The 21159-nt window shown below is 41.8% G+C and overlaps 1 protein-coding gene and 1 long non-coding RNA gene across 8 annotated transcripts in view; one reads left to right on the top strand and one right to left on the bottom strand.

Moving 5' to 3' along the window:
• Nucleotides 1–21159, top strand: part of tpcn2 (two pore segment channel 2) — a 150145-nt gene that overhangs the window by 72842 nt on the left and 56144 nt on the right. For 5 of the 7 annotated variants that reach the window (XM_077619424.1, XM_077619462.1, XM_077619415.1 and 2 more), the window contains 6 exons: nt 3971–4062; nt 5840–5921; nt 8915–9004; nt 9090–9209; nt 17401–17460; nt 17537–17665. In XM_077619424.1, the coding sequence (XP_077475550.1) occupies nt 3971–4062; nt 5840–5921; nt 8915–9004; nt 9090–9209; nt 17401–17460; nt 17537–17665 (573 nt within the window). The remainder of the gene's footprint in view (nt 1–3970; nt 4063–5839; nt 5922–8914; nt 9005–9089; nt 9210–17400; nt 17461–17536; nt 17666–21159) is intronic. The other 2 variants (XM_077619438.1, XM_077619447.1) reach the window with 2 other exon arrangements.
• Nucleotides 2627–7678, bottom strand: LOC144088943 (uncharacterized). Its single transcript, XR_013304980.1, has 3 exons — nt 7502–7678; nt 3250–3299; nt 2627–2707 (listed from the first exon to the last, which is right to left on the bottom strand). It is a non-coding gene; the product is annotated as an uncharacterized LOC144088943 (long non-coding RNA).

Raw genomic sequence — 21159 nt, forward strand, 5'->3', positions numbered from 1 at the left:
TTGTGAAAACCCCAGTCAGCACAGGCTTTGAGCACCTTCCTAGGTACTCCGTCAGGGACAGCAGCCTTCCTGGTGTCCACAGTTCGCAGTACTTGTCTCACTTCATGTTCCTGAAGATTCAGTGTACTGCTGCAAGGTGGTGGATGTGTTGAGACTGAATCCGATTTGTCATTCTCAAAGCGGGCAAAGAAACGGCTAGTGAGGCATTTGTGTTAACAGCCACCTTATTATTGTCATTGTAATTGGTAATGTGTCATATTCCCTGCCACAACTTCTTTGGGTTATTTTCTGTGAAGTGCTCCTCATTTTTCCTTGTATTTGCTGCATTGGCCATTTTAATGCCTCTTCAGGTCTGCTCTGGCAGCTCTGTATTGTAACTTGTCCCCTGACCTGAAGGCGGTGTTACTGCATTTAATGAGTGCCTGTGTCTCACTGGTCATCCAGGGTTTTTGGTTAGGAAAAACCCGGATACGTTTATTAACAGACACAATGTCCGTACAGTTTTTGATATAGGAAAGTACAGTGTCCGTGTAGTCCTGGAGGTTGTGGTGTTCAAAAAGATCCCAAATGGTGCGGGAAAAACAGTCCTGCAGCTGAGAAAGGGCATCCTCAGGACATGTTTTTATTATCTTTATTTATGGCCTTGTTAGCCTCCGGAGTGAGGTGCATGAGGGGGTGAGGGACAGGCAGAGATGGTCCGATCCAGCAAGATGAGGGTGTGGCTCTATAGGCATGTTTGATGTTAGAATAAACATGGTCTAGAGCAGGGGTGTCAAACCGGTCCTCAAAGGGCCGCAGTGGGTGCAGGTTTTCATTCCAACTCAACAAGAGGATACCTTTTGCAAGGGTAATCAGTTAATTAAAGTCAGGTGCTACTTATTTTAGAAGACACCTGATTGGTTAAAATGTCGGCACTGGATCGGTTGGAACAAAGACCAGGATCCACTGCGGCCCTCGGCGGAATCGGTTTGACACACGTGGTCTAGAGTTTTATCTCCTCTTGTGTGCCACTTCACGTACTGTATAAACTTAGACAGAACAGTCTTTAAACATGCTTTTTTGAAGTTACCGGCGACAATAAGGACTCCATATGGATGGTCAAGCTGCTGTTTATTTACAGTCACTAGAAGGAGGCTAAGTGCCGTGCAAACGTTAGCATCCGGTGGGATGTAAACAGCCATTACAATGACTGCCGTTAGCTCCCTTGGTAGATAGAAACGCCTGCACAGAACTGCCAAGAGCTCTAAATCAGGAGAGCAGTGAGTGTTAATGATCCTATTGTTGCAGCACCAGTCGTTGTGTATGTACACACAAATAACTAACGAGACCGCGGCATCGGGGATTTGCGGGTGTAGCCACGTTTCCGTGATGAGAATAATGTTGCATTTCCTGACAAAGTTGTTGGTAGCAAGCTGCAGTTCCAAATCGTCCATTTTGTGGGTGATGGATCTAGCGTTGGTCAAGAAGATACTCGTAAGCGGTGCTCTGGGCAGTTGTTTCCTTAGCTTAGCAGCTAGGTCCGCCCAGCATCCCCGCTTTTGCTTTCTTTCCATGCTGGGTGGGCTGACTATCCAGAGATCACGGTGGTCTTGAGATGTCCTTAGGGATATTGTAGGTTTGTTGGTAATCTGTTGTGATGGATATATCGCATCTACTACCGAGAGTAATTAATTCCTGGCGACTGTACAAAACGTTTGCCTCGCAGATGTTCGTAAATAACAATAAGACTGAGAAAACAAAGCACCAAACTGGAGAGCAAAGAGCACCTGTGCGCGCCACCATCTTGGATCTCTTTTGGAAAAACTGAAAAAATGTCTTTAGAGTGCCTAAAGACTGCATGTATTTGGCAATGACAAAGTTGTGTGAACCCTGTTCAACTTTTTGCCAAAATAGGGGAGACATTGTTATTGGTGAGCAAAGTGCTGGTCTTGTCACAAAATAACATCCCTTTGCAAGTCATATTATATTATTCCTTAACAAAACACCTCACTGTTTCCTTAAAACCTGCTTGGTCAGAACTTTATTTAATCACAAGTAGGGGGGCCAAAAGACAATTGTTGCGCTATTAAAAAAATATATATTTTTCTTCTTTTTTGAAATGCGGTTGTTTAACAAATAAAAGATTGAGTTTACACACTTAGAGAAGGTGAAGAAATGTAATCTGACGTTACGACCAATCAGGCGCGCGGTGCGTTTAGGGCACAACGATTCATACATCAACTCTGCTTTCAGCTTTAACAAATAAAAGTTGAGTCTACACACTTAGAGAAGGTGAAGAAATTCAATCATTCATCATCGTCTATTAGGATCCAACAGCCGTTTCTGGCCACCATAAAAAATTTAAACTCTACGTTGCACGGTTTGGACAAACGTAGCGAGAGAATCTTCACATACACACAGACCCATCCATAAATCACGCTTTATAAGGATTATAGATGACCGCCGAGGTCGAAGCCTCGCCACCACTTTGGAATGCAGAAGATAATGCTGCCATCTTTGTGCACTTAATTGTTTTGGTCCATTCCCAACTTGATACGAAATGAGAACTCCTCTTTTTTGGCATAATTTGTGAAAAGTGGGGCGAGTGGTTAGCGCATCAACGCGTGTGCATGGTTGTCGGTCTCCTTGTGACCTGCGACCGGCTGGCCACCGATTCAGGCTGTCCCCCGCCTCTGGCCCGGAGTCAGCTCCAGCATCCCCTGCGACCCTAATGAGGATAAAAGCGGTTCAGAAAATGAGATGAGATGGTGAAAAGTGACGGTGCAAACGTATGTAAAGTATGCAAAAAAGGAATGTATTATATATACAGAAGCAGGAGTATGCCTCTTATGAAAAAGTAAGGAAAACTGACAGTCAATTTAAAAAGAAAGGCTGACAAATTTTACCTATTTAAGCAATGTTATTTTTGGTAAAACATTGTAAACCAAAGTGAAAATATGACGAAAATAAAAATGCACAATAGCGGTGCTGTTGTGTAGTTCATGCAACTAATTTAAAGCGGAAATGACTAAGAAGAAGCACTCCTGTGTGGTTTCCAGGTGCACACACATACACACTCACAGATCCATCCATAAATCACGCTTTACAAGGATTAAAGAATAGATAAAGCGTGATTTATGGATGGGTGGATGTTTTATAACTCCCGTCACGACAGAAAAAAAGTGTTCCAGGGAGCACCTAGAAACTCGCTGGCGGAAAGTCTTCCGAAAATGACGTTTGTAAATGACATGAAAAGGTGTGCTAACTTACAATTAAATTGGGTCAGGGCGGCCAGCAGCATCGTGTCTCGCCGAGTCTTCCTGGAACAACAGGGAAAAAACACGTGTTTCGGGGAGCACCGGGAAAGTCGCTGGTGGAAATGCTTCCGAAAATGACGTTTGTAAATGATGTGGAAAAGCGTCTGACGTCACGACCAATCAGGTGCGCGGTGCGTTTAGGGCACATGTAAAAACAACGATTCATACATCAACTCTGCTTTCAGCTTTAACAAATAAAAGTTGAGTTTACACACTTAGAGAAGGTGAAGAAATTCAATCATTTATCATCGTCTATTTGGATCTGACAGCCGTTTCTGGCCACCATAAAAAATGTCAACTCTCTATGTTGCACGGTTTGGACAAACGTAGCGAGAGAATCTTAACATACACACACACTCACACACCCATAAATCACGCTTTATAAGAATTATAGATGAAGAACTCAATTTAAGCCTGCCACGAGAGTATACAGTCTTTAAGGGTTAAACTACTGAATGGAACCATAGAACAGTGAGGGGCACAGTTAACTCTATTGCAAGAAATTGATGAAAATATGTAGTACAGGAATGTCGGCAGAAGACTGAATTGGTGCACAATGTCTGCCTTGTCTATGAAAAGCCAAGAGATGCTAAAGATTATACGAGTATGTTTTTGTAGTTAATGTTCTGGGAATGTCAATTTTTTATCATTAGTCTTTCATTTTCATGATCTAGATGGCAGTCCAAACATCGATAATAAGAAGGCGTCTGGGAATACGAGCAGCCTTTCAAGTCCTTAGCTGTCATAATCCTGAAAATGCTTCTGGGTAAATTAACATACGACCCTATGTACATACAAACGCATACGCGCGCACACGCGCACACGCAAAACATTGCACACATGATTCACCACATATTACCAAGTTAAAGCATTCAATCATTACATGCTTTGCTGAACTACTGTGGACATTATGCAAAGCTTATGGGTCTCCAACTCTTCTTGGTATATCTATTCAATGTGTATGCAAACACATACGCATTTTTTTCCTTTTTTCAAGTTGCACTTCATTCAACAATATCCCTGATGTAGCAGTCTGTTTTTCTCAACCAGTCTCCATATGCTTTGTGGACTTGAAGAAGGCGTTCGACTCTGTCCCCCGGGCAATCTTGTGGGGGGTACTCTGGGAGTATGGGGTTCCGGAACCCCTGTTGCGGGGTCCGGTCCCTTTATGACTGGAATCAGAGTCTGGTCCGCATAGTCGGCAGTAAATCGGACCCGTTTCCAGTGGGGGTTGGACTCCGCCAGGGCTGCCCTATATCACCGATTCTGTTCATCACTTTTATGGACAGAATATCTAGGCGCAGCCGTGGCGTTGAGGGTGTCCGGTTTGGTGGCCTCAGTATTGCATCCCTGATTTTTGCAGATTATTTGGTTCTGTTGGCTTCATCAGGCCGTGATCTCCAACTCTCGCTGGAACAATTCGCAACCGAGTGTGAAGCGGTCAGGATGAGAGTCAGCACCTCCAAATCTGAGACCATGGAAAAAGGTGGTGTGCCCTCTCCGGGTCAGGGACCAGGTGGAGGAGTTCAAGTATCTTGGGGTCTTGTTCACAAGTGAGGGAAGAATGGAGCGGGAGATCGACAGGCGGATCAGGGCGCCATCTGCAGTGAGGCGAACTCTGCACCGGTCCGTCGTGGTGAAGAAGGAGCTGAGCCAAAAGGCAAAGCTCACTATCTTACCGGTCGGTCTACGTTCCAGCCCTCATCTAAAGTCACGAGCTGTGGGTCGTGACCGAAAGAACAAGATCCTGGATACATGCGCCTGAAATGAGTTTCCTCTGCAGGAAGTCCGGACTCTCCCTTAGAGATAAGGTGAAAAGCTCGGTCATCCGGGAAGGGCTCGTACTTGAGCCGCTGCTCCTCCGGATCGAGAGGAGCCAGATGAGTTGGCTCGGGCATCTGATCAGGATGCCCCCTGGACGCCTCCCTCGGGAGGTGTTCCGGGCACGTCCCACCGAGATGGGGCCACGGGGGGAACACACTGGGGAGACTATGTCTCCCAGCTAGCCTGTTCCCGGGATACTCCCGGAAGAGCTGGATCAAGTGGCTGGGGAAAGGGAGGTCTGGGTTCCCCTGCTGAAGCTGCTGCCCTCGCAACCCGACTTTGGATAAAACGGAAGAAAATAAGATGAAAGATGAGATGACACTCATATTTTTTTTTTGCCCTGGTCCCTATCAAATGCGAAAGAGAAGGGATTACTGTAAATCCAATGCATTTTAACCTTGTAAAACTGTCGAATTTCATTTAAGAGGGCAAGAAGCCACACACAAATGCTGCAAAAGTTACAAACATCATAGTGATTCCACACACTACATTTATGCATGGAACACATGCACATCAAGCATTTACTGAGCTTTCCCGTGAGAATGTTTGTTTCCTGCTTAAAGGTTGTGCAGAAGGACAATAGCAGACAAAACGAATGTTCAGAATCATGATCATTCCAAATATCAACCGTTGTTTAATTTTATGTTTTTAAAGTTAAACTTATGAAAACACTAATCCACTTAAATTGCAAATTAACATTGATATTGACTTCATTTTAGGGAGAGGGTCCCAATTGATGCTGTGCTGCAAGTGATGTCCAGAGTTCAGATGCAGACTTACTACAGAGATGCCATGGTTTTGGTCAGCACTGATTGTGGCAATTGATCGACCATTTAAACTGTTTTCAAATTCAATGTTACAGTGTTACCGTGTCTGTATTGCAGTGGCGGGCCGTCAGGGCCTTCAAGGCCTTCTCTGCTGGCCTAAGAAATATCTGAATCATATTATATTTTGTCCATCAATACTTATTATTCCAAATGGTCTGTTAGCTTCCTTTCATTGCTTTCCCCCCTGGTTGCACTGCTTCCAGATGTGTGTTTTCATATTGAAGCATTTAACCAATCACATTTCAGCCATTATTTGTTGCCAGATCAGATCTGCCCCAAAGCCTTCAAAATTAGTTTTGCGGGGTCTGCTGGATTAAACAAGACTGTTGCTTTTAACCAATCAGATTTCGAATTGGCAACCCCACAATGATTTTTCGTAGGCATGGGCATTTTGCTGGCTGGGACATGTCATTGCTTTCACCCTCTATCATTGGCTTGCTAGAGTAGACGGGCCAAAAGCTAGATTGAGGCAGCCAGACTAGCAAACTCCACGCACAATGGCCAACGCAGGAAAGCAAATGGATTCGGTTGCAAATTTGCTGGCAAAGCCATTTTCTACACAGACTTTTACAGAAAAAAACGGACATCATTAAGAAAGGGCGGTCAACTCCGAAGCTAGCAAGCCTGTTACAGCCGGGAAAAGCGTGTGTTCGGACCTTTCAGTGCGCTAACTACGAGCGCTATCCTTGGCTCACGGGCTCCGATGAACACAGCAAATTATATTGCTGGGAGTGCTTGTTATTTGCCACCGATCGACATGGTGTTTGGAGCAACACTGGATTTATAAATTTGTCTTGTTTACAAGCAACGGTCCGCTCCAAAACTTTTGGAGATACTCGAGTGGAGTTACAATTAAACGAGCAAGTGCGCAGGGAAACGGAGCGCCACAACGCAAAGGGAAAGAAAAATAGGGAAATCTTAAAAAGTTTGATAGACTGCGTCATTTTTTTGGGCAAGCAGGAACTTTCATTTCGGTGACACAATGAAAGCGCTGCCTCCTCAAACAAAGGAAATTATGTGGAACTTCTTTCTCTTTTTGCTGAGAAAAACCCAGATTTACATTACCACCTGTCCACTAGTTAAGTATTTAGTGGCACGTCGGGCAGAATACAAAACGACCTGATCACTGCTATTGCTCAAGTGATGGATGAAGAGATCAGAACCGAAATAAAAAAAGTACAGTTTGTCTCTGTAATGTTGGATGAGACGACAGACGCGAGTAACGCAGCGCAGCTCGCACTGGTTCTGCGTTACGTCACGGGCAAAGGTGTCAAGGAGCGGTTCGTCAGATTTGAAAATGTTACCAGTGGGAAGCGAGCCGATGACATTGCAGGTCTCATTCAATTTTTGGTGGAAAATGAATGTCTGGGTAAATTTGTGGCACAGTGTTATGACGGTGCAGCGGTCATATCTTCTGGATTAAATGGGGTGCAGGCTAAAGTTAAGGAGAGAGCACCGTTAGCTTTATTCATACACTGCTATGCCCATCGGCTCAATTTAGTACTGACTCAGGGGGCCTCAAAGCTTAAAGAATGCAAGATATTTTTTGCTCACCTGAATGGATTTGCTGCATTTTTTCGAGATCGCCTCGACGCACACAGCTGCTGGACGAAATCTGCCAGCGGCGTCTGCCCCGTGTGGCACCAACACGGTGGCAGTACGCATCCAGGGTGGTCAATACAGTATTTGAGAAGAGAGCTGCTCTAAAGGAACTGTTTCATCACATCCTGGAGCATCATGACAAGTACGACGAGGAGTCTGTGCGGTGTGCTGATGGATTTAAAGCACGTCTGGATGATTTTGAATTTAGTTTTTTGCTTCACACATTTAATGGCATTTTTGAGCATTCAGACGTGCTTTTTTCAATACTACAGAACCACAAACTGGATGTACAGTTTTGTCTTGCAAAAGTAAAGGAGTTTTGTGGCACAGTTGAACGCGAGAGGAGCCGATATGAGGAAATCTACGATGCCACCGAACGCAGTGCGGGTGCTCCAAGCGCACGAAGAGGTCAAGCGCAAAATTCTCGCGTGCACTACCAACAACTTCACAACAGGATTCTGGACAATATTATTTGCCAGACACGGACCAGATTTCAAGACCACGAAAGACTGATGCTTCTCTCACTCCTCGACTCGCAGATGTTTCAGGAATACCAGGAAACTTTCCCACATGCAGCCTTCTCCACTTTAACGCAGAGCCACGGAACACTTTTCGATCTGCCTCGGCTAAGAACAGAACTGATAGTTATGTATGCCATGGATGATTTTGCAGGAAAATCTCCCACTGATCTCCTTGACTTCCTTCAGCAGAAAAATCTGAGTGAGAGCATGGGGCAGCTGTACACATTAGTGTGTTTGGCAGTGACCATCCCCGTGTCCACTGCTTCGGTTGAACGGACGTTTTCAGCCCTAAATAGACTCAAAACTTATGCCAGAAATACAACAGGACAGACTAGACTTTCAGCATTAGCTTTGATGGCCATAGAAAGGAACTTCTTGATGGACCTAAAACGCACGTGTAATCTGTACGACAGAGTAATTGAAATCTTCTTGAGGAAAGAAAGGAGGATGGATTTTGTGTATAAATAAAAATAATTTTTGTTGAGTAAACTGTCTATTTTCTGAAATAATATTTAAATATTTGAGGTTATTATTGATTATTTTTATATGTGTCGCAGCTGTAGCTGCATTAAAGGTTTTATAGACATAAAATACTTATTGAGGGTTGGATTGATTCACACGTAGCACTATTGAAGGCCCAGGTGTGAAATGCACCGCCCGCCACTGCTGTATTGTATATCTGATTCAAAGTAGAAATAGGTTTTACAATGTTTATTTATTTATTTTAAAAAGGTGCACGTGACATTGAGAATTGAATGACACAATTTAGTTTACAACATTTATTACATAAAAATGAAAATATACTAATGCAACCTTTCAAACTTGTGCTTTTTATTTATTGCAGGAGACACGTCAGTATGAAACTGATGGTTTTATGAATAGAGAGCAGTTCAGACAATTATTTGATGAACTTGAAAAAGACCGCATCAAAGAGGTAGTATGAAGAAGTATGAATATTAAAAGGAACATCTATGTTACTTGATAGTTGAAAAATATTAATAGACCTGTTTCCTTTGCAGCACCCTTCCTTACCACATTATAACTCTGTCGGGTTGCAGAAGCTGCAGATCATCTTCAGTCACTGCATTTTTACAATATTTGGCAATGCAGTGGCATTGGCTCATGTGGTGTGTATCTGTGTAAGTGAATTTGAGGATTATGAATATCATAACCATTTTATGAACTCTGAATGGCTCAGTGGATTCCCACCTTCCTGTGTGGAGTTTGAAGGTCCCCCAGGCCCGCATGGGTTATCTTTGGGTACTCTCATTGATAGGTTTATCATTAGTACACTTTAATCAAAACTGGGAGACATCTTTAAACATACACTGGCTACAACTTGCAAGGAAAATCACTCCCAACTCGCCTTCGTCCAAGAGGATTCTGAAAAAACGGCATCCTCCTCTGTCCATTTAGTCACGCCATACTCAAAACATTTAATGTAATCTGATTCAAACAATTGCATAAGCTAACCGAACAACACCATTAAGGTCAAAAAACAACTGCCACAACAATCTCATATTAGATCGAAACCAAAAACACCTGCATAAGAATTTGCACAAGTAAGCATACAATGTGACCCGAGCGGATCGGAAACCAAAACAACTGCGTAAGAATTTGCAGAATAAGCATAATAATTTCTTTATAAGGTAAACAGAGCGACCGTATTTTTAAACAATAATGCGATTATCGCCATCTGCCGGAATCCAACTCAAAGCAATTTAAGAGTCCCTTGTAGATCTTCATTGCCAACTCAGATCAACAGCCTCGTCCTGTTCAGTTAATAGTCCTGAAAACAATTAACTGGCCTCGAAAGCAGCTGTGGGGGAAAGTGTCCTCGTGCTTACTTGGTCCCAACATAAAGCACAAATTAATTTATAGCTTCATTACCTATTAAAATGCTTAATGAACATAGTAACATCCCAGAATAAACCCAACACTCGTTTTCTCCCACATCCCCAAAACATGCATCCCAGGCTGGTTGAACACTCAAAATTGACCCTAGGTATGAGTGTCAGTGTGAATGATTGTCTGTCTCCTTGTACCCTGCAATTGACTGGCAACCAACTCAGGGTGTCCCCTGCTTGCTGCCCCTAGTTGGCTGGGATATGCTCCAGCACCCATGCGATCCTTGTGAGGATAACCGGTAAGAGAAAATGTAGGAATGAATGTTTCGATGAGCTTGAAGCTACGTGTTTCACCTTTTTCATTTGTCTGTCAATCATTCCAGCATAAAATACCTAGGGTCCCAATTTTTTTACTCTCAGAATATACATGGCACAGCTTCTAAATAAACATAGCCATTCAAAGTCCTATCACCATGTGACGGGTGTTACTGATACAGTTGTAGTCAAAAGTTTACATACACTTGTGAAGAACATAATGTCATGGCTCTCTTGAGTTTCCAGTTATTTCTACAACTCTGATTTTTCTCTGATAGATTGGAACAGATACTTCTTTGTCACAAAAAAAACATTCATGAAGTTTGGTTCTTCTATGACTTTATTATGGGTTAACAGAAAAAGTGATCAAATCTGCTGGGTCAAAAATATGCATACAGCAACACGAATTAGCAATGTTGGTGACTTAGAAAGTTGTGTCAGTGAAATGAGCTTCATAGCATGGCGTCTTAACTTCTTGTGAGTGATTATGAGTGACTACAGCTGGTGATTTCTCTGAGGCCATTTAAATAAGGCTCATTGGATGCAAACGCCCACAAACGCTACAATGGGAAAGTCAAAGTAGCTCAGCATGGATCTGAAAAAGTGAATCCTTAACTTGAACAACTCATGAAAGTCACTTGGAGCCATTTCAAAGCAGCTGCAGCTCCCAAGAGCAACAGTGCAAACAATTGTTTGTAAGTATAAAGTGCATGGCACTGTTTTGTCACTGCCACGATCAGGAAGAAAACGCAAGCTATCACCTGCTGCTGAAAGAAAATTGGTCAGAAGGGTGAAGATTCAACCAAGAATCACCAAAAAGCAGATCTGCCAAGAATTAGAAGCTGCTGGAACACAGGTGTCAGTGTCCACAGTCAAGCCTGTTTTGCATCTCCATGGACTGAGAGGCTGCCGTGCAAGCAGGAAGCCCTTGCTCCAAAAGCAGCACCTTAAGGCTCGACTGTAGTTTGCTGCTGATCACATGGACAAAGATAAGACCTTCTGGAGGAAAGTTCTGTGGTCAGACGAAACAAAAATCGAGCTTTTTGGCCACAATGCCAAGCAATATGTTTGGAGGAGAAAAGGTGAGGCCTTTAACCCCAAGTACACCATGCCTACCGTCAAGCACGGTGGTAGTATTATGCTGTGGGTCTGTTTTGCTACCAATGGAACTGGTGCTTTACAGAGAGTAAATGGGATAATGAAGAAGGACTATTACCTTCAAATTCTTCAAGATAACCTAAAGTCATCAGCCCAAAGACTGGGTCTTGGGGGCAGTCGGGTGTTCCAACAGGACAATGACCCCAAGCACACATCAAAAGTGGTAATGGAATGGCTAAATCAGGCCAGAATTAAGGTTTTCGAATGGCCTTCCCAAAGTCCTGACTTAAACCCCATTGAGAACTCATGGACAATGCTGAAGAAACAAGTCCATGTCAGAAAGCCATCAAATTTAACTGAACTGCACCAATTCTGTCAAGAGGAATGGTCAAAAATTCAACCAGAAGCTTGTGGATGGCTACCAAAAGCGCCTAATTGAAGTGAAAATGGCCAAGGGACATGTTACCAAATATTAGCGCTGCTGTATGTATAGTTTGGACCCAGCAGATTTGATCACTTTTTTCTGTTCACCCATAATAAAGTCATAAAAGAACCAAACTTCATGAATGTTTTTTGTGACAAAGAAGTATCTGTTCCTATCACTCTATCAGAGAAAAATGAGAGTTGTAGAAATAACTGGAAACTCAAGAGAGCCATGACATTATGTTCTTCACAAGTGTATGTCAACTTTTGACCACAACTGTATATATTGCCTTCCAAATTTAAGTTCACTTTTCGAAGAATAGAAATGTTGAATAAGTGATCCAACAGAGAATTAAAAAAATGAACAATTTATTCTAAAACCCAAATTTTCACATCAGGAAACTCTTATTTTCCATGTCAGGTTGGCATGTTATATCTTAAACTGGACTAGTTCTGCAACATTTTAGGATTCTTTTTATATTCAACTCCATAAACAAAAGCACATTTGGGCTGCTAATAGTAAAAACAATGGTAGAAGCAAACATTGTGCATTATCATTTGAGCTAGACTTTAGAAAATGATTTAATAGACATTATACAAGTGGCCCTACATACAGGAAACAAGTTTGGTGCCTGTATTTAAAAAGAAAGAAAGAAGTAGAGCACATATGTCAAAGTCAAGGCCCGCTAGCCAGATCAGGACCGAGAATGAATTAACTATGGCTCCCGGGGTGATATTTGATTAGTATTAGATCCGGCCCTCTGGCCGTAGCCGCCCACTGGTGTTTTGCACGCACCAATACCTCATACCTGTCAACCTCGGCCAATTGCTCCCCTTATTAATGATTGCAATTCCCCTTATTAAGCGATTAAAAAAAACTTACAAATGCAACGCAGCCCATATTTACTCACATAGGTCACACTTAAAAGTCTCAAATGTTCCCCAAAGTGGAGAGGGTGCCCAATCAGTATGCACTAAATTCAAGATTCTGTAGATGTCACTTTATGACGCTGACAGCTTGACTGTCTGGGTATATTGCTTGCTGTCGGTGAAAAAGCGGATGTGTGAAAGGGGAATGCCCGTGCGCATATCATGCTTAAAGCATGACTATTGGCAGTCGACGATTACGTTTTCGTCTGCTACCAGTGACCGAGACGATCCGGAGTAGAGCCAAAATGGGTAAAACGAGATCGGTTTTCAAAAAATTCACTTAAAAAATATCCAGTACAAAAGTTGTCATTCGGCGTACACAATTTGAAATGATCAAAAAACGTATAAAATACGGGGAAAAAAATGAGTTGACAGGTATTATACCTCATTACCCATAATACAAGGGTCTCATTATTCATCAACTCAGCAGTCAAAGCAGATGCCAAATACCCCCTCCCTAAAAATGGCTGAACGGAAGGTTGGACGTGTAGCACGGGGTCTTTCAAGCCAGGTGGGAGACACAGTACATGTTCACAGAGGTGAAAGACAAACCTGTGTCTTCTGTGTGGAGAAAGTGTGGCAGTCATGAAGGACTAAGAAGGCAAATACTTCTAAGAAACACAGATAACGAAAATAATATGGACATGGAACAAAAGCTAAAGAAAGTGGACGAATTAAAACGAGGTCCTAAAGCCCAGCAGTCTCTGTTCTCAAATGGTCATTCACAAAGCGAAGCTGCTGTCAAGGCCAGTTTTATTGTGGCAGAAAAGGTCGCAAAATTAGCCCGGCCATTTCCAAAGGGAGAATTTATAAAAAACTGTATGCTGAAAGTTCTGTGACGCAGTGCACCCAGACAAAAGGCAACTATTTTCAAATGTCAGCCTGAGCAGAAACACGGTTGCTGAACGTGTAGACCAGTTTTCCACCAATCTTAAAAAACAGCTTGTGGGAAAGGAAAAAAGATTTCATCGCATATTACCTTGTTGTCGAGCAGGGGTGGCAACTCAGGTCCTCGAGAGCCGCTATCCGGTGTGTTTTCCATATTTCCCTCCTCTAGCACACCTGAATGAAATTATCAACTCATCAGCAAGCTGTCCAGAAGCTTGATACCGATCCTGATTATTTGATTTACCGTAATTACTCGAATATAACGCGCACTCGAAAATAACACGCAGGTAATTCTGGGCCAAAAAAATCTGGAAAAACGCAGTACTCGAATAGTGCGCACCTAAAATTTCCCGCTGACGAAAATCAGAAATCTTACCTTTTTTTCTTCGTTTCACGATTGTTTTGTTCAAACAAATTTATTCATTAGAATCCTTCAAATGAAGAGTTCCTCTCTCTCTTTGTCTGTCCTCTCATACATCTCTTCGTTGAGAATCCTATCAACGTCCACGCTTCCTTCATCCACTTCCTCTTCCTCCCACAACACATCATCCGATTGGCTTTACGAGATGACGTAAAATCCGTGCGTCAAAGTGAGTTTGACAATGCTTTTTTCGATCGAAAATTTGTAATTTATTTTAGTTATTGATTATAACACTGAACTGAGAGAGGGTGAACTGAGACGGGTACGAGGCTAGAGGGGGGCAGTGGTGGTCTCGGCTTTACGAGATGACGTAAAATCCGTGCGTCGGCTCTACGAGATGACGTAAAATCCGTGCGTCAAAGTGAGTTTGACAATGCTTTTTTCGATCGAAAATTTGTAATTTATTTTATTCAATTCAATTTCAATTCAATTTATTTGGCAAGAAAAAGCACCAGGCTAAGGGCCATGTAACAAGACACAAAAAGAAAAAAAAAATTTAAAAAAAAAAAAAAAAAAAAAGTTTTTGATTATAACACGCACCCCCAACTATTGGAATTAATTATATAGCAAAAATCTGCGTGTTATATTCGAGTAATTACGGTAGGTGTGTTGGTGGAGGGAGATATGGGAAAGAGACCGGATAGCGGCTCTCGAGGACCGGAGTTGGCCACCCAAGTTGTAGAGCATCGACACAACTGACATTCCCATCTGTCAATTTTCATCCGTGGAGTGGACTCCAGCCTGAACATAACAGAAGCACTTTAACGCGAGCGGTAAACTTCATCCCAGCATCCTGGTTCCTCACTGGTTCATCAAAGCATTTTTGGGCAAGTTAGATATGGAGTATGGTGACTTTCCCTATCACAGAGAGGTGCAGTGGGTAATCCAAATGTTTCTGTGTAAAATGTGCGAGATTAGGAGCCATCTGAATGTGATGAACCTGCAGCTGCAGGGACATGGGCGCGTCATCTCTGATATGTACATACGGTACAGTGAAGGTGGTTTAAACTACGCTGAGTCTGCGGGAGATACAGATGCGGGAAGAAAATTTGAGCCATTTTTTCAGCTGCTGAACTAGAAAGAGAAGCTCTCTACTGCTGTGTTCCTGAGTGTATGGTTTGCTGATAAAGTCAAGACTCTGGCCATAGACTTTCGATGCCGATTTTGGCACCACCAAAACTACAAATAGAGCTCCAGTGCAATGACACACAGAAGGAAAAATATGAGCAAGTGGGTGCTGCTCAGTTTGCACGTTTCATCCCCAGCTCCGCATCCAAGCTGCAAAGACACTTTCTATGTTTGGCAGCACATAGATGTGTGAACAACAGTTTTCTTTGATGAGGCTAAAGAAAACATCGCACAGGAGCTGTCTCAATGATGTCAATCCTGTGGATTTCCCTAGCTCAGAGCCTGACCCCGAACACTGACGAATCTGTACAAAAGATGAGACACTACCAAGTAGTTACTAATCCTCAGACTAGTGACCATCAGAGAGCATTAATGTACTTTTAGTTTTTAATTTAGTTAAACTCTTAACATTTGTTTCTACAATAGTTTTTTTTTATTTGAGGGATGCATTTTGATATTTGACATTAACGAACATAAATTTCATTTTACAGTAATACCTGGACATACGAGTGTCCCAAATTACGAGAAATCTGAGACTCGAGAAAAATTCCGAGCAAATTTTTGACTTGAGATACGAGACAAATTTGAGATACGAGCATACCAGATGGTTCCCAATGTGGCCGTCCGGGTGGCCGAGTATGTGAGAGGCTGGTTATGAGAACAGCATCGCTCTGTCTTTCTCGCCGCATCTCCCTCGCGTAAAAATATCTACGAGCACCGGCCATACAGGTTGCATTATTTTTTACGAGACATAGCGTGACCGAGTCAATAATCTCCGAAAAAGCCAGCGAAATCTACATGGACTTGAAAGCAAAGCAAACATCTGAAAAGACACCAGAGAAACCCTTCAAAGCGAGTCGTGGCTGGTTTGACAATTTAAAAAAAAAACTCGGTTCTGAGGCATGGAGAAGCCAGGAATTTCCGATTTGAAAGATGCGATGGAATTAACATTAACATCTTTGCCTTAGTTATCTTACTATTAAGTTATTTTTAAGTGTGTATAGTAATCTAAGTTAACTAAAGTTAAATTTAAAGTTTATGTTATGTTACGCGCGCGTTGCCGTCAAGTCTCTCCTGTCTCTCTCTCGCCTGCACACTCCGCGCTACCGTCTGTCTGTACTGAATAATGGCACATTTTATTATTGATAATGTCTAGATAGGTATTTGTTACATTGTGAGTAGGTGATGAATTAGAACAAATAAAAATGTTTTCCATTGTTATATACTGTTTTTGGTGTGTTTTCTCACAGGTTAAGTACGGATTAATTTGTATTTAGTTCATTTCCATGGGAAAAATTGATTTGAGATATGAGTAAATTGGCATACAAGCTCGATCCCGGAATGCATTATGCTCGTATCTCAAGGTATATTTCTGTATTTGTATAATGACAATAAAAGTATTGAATTCATTTTTTGTTTTTCAAAAACAATATTGCTTTATTCATTTAACGCAGAGAACATGATTTTTATTTGTTTTTTTGTCTGTGTTGAAAAATGTTTTCACGTAAGGCATTGAAATACTGGATTATTTATTTATTAAAAAAGGTATGTAATGTTAGGTTCAATAGACCAGTAGTCCCCAACCACCGGTCCATGGACCGGTACCGGTCGTCAAGCTACCTAGTGCCGGTCCGTCAGAGTAAAAAATATTAACGTTTTCAATCTCACCCTCCTACTTGAAATGAGAAAAGTTGTTTTAATAATAATAATAAATAATTGCTACCATGCTTGGGACTTTTTTTGTCTTAAGTCGTCGCCCTCCCCATTTGCCGGTCCGCAAGAAAATAGAAAGAGCTTTACCGGTCCGCAGTGAGAAAAAGCTTGTGGATCGCTACAATAGACTATGTGACAATCATTTCAATATGTTTGAATAAACATTGAATCAGTCTATCGCTACAATAGACTATGTGACAATCATTTCAATATGTTTGAATAAACATTGAATCAGTCTGGCCCTTTGGCTTGTAGCAAATTTGTCCTTTTGTGTCCTTTTGTGGACTTTCACATCCCCGAAGTAGTCACTGTTGGGCATGACTGCTGTAGTATATTGATACTATAACTGTTTAGTTGCATCAGGTTATACAGGTGTGTTTAACCACCGCCACCTAGTGGCCGTTGACAGTTTTTGAGGTGGTCTGAGAGTTGAAATAAAGAAGCACGCACTTGTGCAAGTTGGCTCCGTTGTCTGGTGCTGTTATGGATATATTAACAGTTATATATTAGTGCAAAGCTATCACAACTGCTGTATTTTTTCAAATTGTTTCTGTGTTTGTGATCTAGACTGTGTTGGTACTGAATTCAGAAAAGTCTGTGGCTGAGAGAGATAACCATATCATGGAGGTGATTTATTTGAAATATCAGCTTGTACAATTATTTTATGACTAGTTATATTACAATTATATTTATTTCATGATAGATAATCAACATGTGTTTCATCATCTACTACCTGTTTGAAATGTGTGTGAAGATATTTGCCTTGAGCTGGAGAGGATACTTTTCCTACAGAAACAACATATTTGATGGATTCCTGACCATCATACTGCTGGTATGGTAAAAGTTGAGAACACACAATCTAGTGAAGGGTGACCCAAGAATTAAATACAATTTTGCATATTGGACGAACAAATGATAGCACCGCAATATGGTGAACTTGAGCAAACACTCCATTTTACAAACGATGGTGAATTCGGGATTCAATTTAGGCTATCCAAGATGAGATGTTGAGATGTGATTAATTTTGTATTCCCCTTATCCTCACAACGGTTGTAGTCTACGGGTGCTCAAACCTTTTTGCTCCAAGATCCACTTTTCAAGGAGCCAACCTCGAGCGATCTACCTTTTTTTCGGGCCGTTGTCAAAGCTCAGCAGTTATGTACAGTCATGGCCAAAAGTTTTGAGAGCTGTGAGGCCGATGGGCTAACCACTCGCGCCACCATTTGGGTTATTTTACATTTTGTATTTTTTATTTTTTTGGGACAGTTGTTTTCAAAATTATTCACCCGCCCTATAGAATACTGCTGTAAGCATGGTCTGACATTTTTTTCCCTCCATCTCATTCATTATTGAATCAATTAAGGACTATTTTAGTCTTAATTTCCTCTGATTATGAATACAATGAAAAATAAATAGCAGACTATAACCACACCACTATTAAATCCTATAATACTCACTGAACTTCTGGAGTGAGTTTGCTGCACTGAAAGTAAAGGGGCCGAATAATATTGAATGCCTCAGTTTTCAGTTTTTTTTATTTGTTAAAAGTTTAAAATACTCAATGAATTTCGTTCCACTTCACGATTGTGTCTCACTTGTTACTTCTTGACAAAAATAAATAATTTTTAATAATTTTAACTATATGTTTGAAGCCTCAAATGTGGCGAGAGGTTGAAAAGTTCAATGGGGCTTAATACTTTCGCAAGCCACTCTATGTTGTTCTTCCCGTGGCTAACATGGGTTTTTAGCAGTGGCGGTCGGTGCATTTTCTCGTAGCGCCTTCAACGTATCAATTCAACCCTCAAAAACTATTTTATGTCTATAAAACCTCTACTGCAGCTAGAGCTGTGACACATTAAAAATAGTCAATAAATCAATGCACAAAAATGGGGTAAAATCCACTTCCTAGCAGCATTTCATGATTAAATACAAATACTGGAGCTTTTCACACATTAAAACCAGGCCACGGGGGCGATTTTCCCGGGAAAAGACAGCGATGAACGTCAATGGCGTACGGGCAAACATTGCCCGAAAATGGGGTAAAATCCAGCCGAAAACAGCATTTATTGATTAAATACAAATACTGGAGCTTTTTAGACATCAGAACCGGGCCCGGAGTATCATTTCCCCGGTAAAAAGACAGTGATGAACGTTGATACATCCATACGTGAAATGACAAAAATGCACTAAAATTAGGTAAAATCCACTTCCTACCATCATTTGTTGACTGAATACAAATACTGGAGCTTTTGAGACATTACAACCAGGCCAGGGGGTGATTTCCTCGGGAAAAGACAGCGATGGACGTCAATGGCGAAACGGCAAAAATTAAACTGAGGTAAAATCCACATCCTAGCAGCATTTAGTGATTAAATACAAACACTGGAGCTTAAATACAAACACTGGAGCTTTTCAGATATCAGAACCGGGCCCACAATTGAAATATTATTTAGGAATATAGCCATATTATACTCAAAAATTCTTTTTAACTGTACACAATATCCATCCTCCTTTCTTTCTTCCTTCTTTCCTATCGCCATCGAAGCTAATGATGAAAGTCGAGCCTGTCCTGTCATATTTCCGGCATAGTCCGTTTTGAAAATGGCTTTAAATCAACACAACAATATACTATTTGCTTGTGCAGCTAAGTTAGCGCACTGAAAGTGCCGCACACACCATTTTCCCGGCTGTAACAGGCTTGCTAGCTTCGGAGTTGACGGCCCTTTCTTAATGATGTCCATTTTTTTCTGGAAAAGTCCGTCTGGAAAATAGCTTTGTGAGCAAATCTGCAACAGAATCCATTTGTTTTTGCTTCTGTCGACCATTATGGGTGGAGTTTGAAAATTTCAGCAGAAGAGTTTTGAGACTTGCCTGATTAAAATCTCCTCCGATTATGTGTGCAGCACTTGGGTAGGCGTTCTAGTGATTGTGTCCATTAGTATGGAGAGAGCGGTACTTACCTTAGCATCCGGTGGGATGTAGACAGCAGTGATGATAACGACGGCTATCTCTTTGGGCAGAAAGAAGAGTCTGCATCTCACCGACATGAATTCTATGTCTGGGGAACAGTGTCTAACCAAAACAGTGCTATTGTTACACCATCCCTCATTCACATCAATGCAAAGCACCCCCCCCTCCCCCCGAGGCGAACGTCCTTTCTGATCCGAGTAGGTTAGGTTAGAATTTTATTTCATCCCGTATTCTGGAAATTTCTTGGTTGCATTGGCAAGACAGACACAAGACACACAAGACATTGTAGAAGACAGCGATGGACGTCAATGGCGAAACGGCAAAAATTAAACTGAGGTAAAATCCACATCCTAGCAGCATTTAGTGATTAAATACAAACACTGGAGCTTAAATACAAACACTGGAGCTTTTCAGATATCAGAACCGGGCCCACAATTGAAATATTATTTAGGAATATAGCCATATTATACTCAAAAATTCTTTTTAACTGTACACAATATCCATCCTCCTTTCTTTCTTCCTTCTTTCCTATCGCCATCGAAGCTAATGATGAAAGTCGAGCCTGTCCTGTCATATTTCCGGCATAGTCCGTTTTGAAAATGGCTTTAAATCAACACAACAATATACTATTTGCTTGTGCAGCTAAGTTAGCGCACTGAAAGTGCCGCACACACCATTTTCCCGGCTGTAACAGGCTTGCTAGCTTCGGAGTTGACGGCCCTTTCTTAATGATGTCCATTTTTTTCTGGAAAAGTCCGTCTGGAAAATAGCTTTGTGAGCAAATCTGCAACAGAATCCATTTGTTTTTGCTTCTGTCGACCATTATGGGTGGAGTTTGCGATCTCTGGCTGCCTCACTATGGCTTTGGCCGGCCTACTAGCCAATCAAAGTTGGTGAAAGCAATGACGTATCCCAGCCAGCAAAATCCTAATGCGTATGAAAAAGCATTGTGGGGTTGCCAACTCGAAATCTGATTGGTTAAAAGCAACAGTCTAGTTTAATGCAGCAGAGCCCGCAGAACTGATTGTGAAGGCTTTGAGGCAGATCTGATCTGGCAACAAATAATGGCTGAAATGTGATTGGTTAAATGCTTCAATATGAAAACACATCTGGAAGCAGTGCAACCAGGGGGAAAAGCAAAGAAAGGAAGCTAACAGACCATTTGGAATAATAAGTATTGATGGACAAAATATAATATGATTCAGATATTTCTTAGGCCAGCAGAGAAGGCCTTGAAGGCCCCGACGGCCCGCCACTGGTTTTTAGAGGTACTCTGGTTTCCTCCTACGTCCCAACAATATGCAGGGTAGGCTGGTTGGACACTCTAAATTGCCCATAGGTATGAGTGTGCGCGTG

Source organism: Stigmatopora argus, chromosome 2 (genome assembly GCF_051989625.1).
Source record: "Stigmatopora argus isolate UIUO_Sarg chromosome 2, RoL_Sarg_1.0, whole genome shotgun sequence".
NCBI lineage: Eukaryota > Metazoa > Chordata > Actinopteri > Syngnathiformes > Syngnathidae > Stigmatopora > Stigmatopora argus.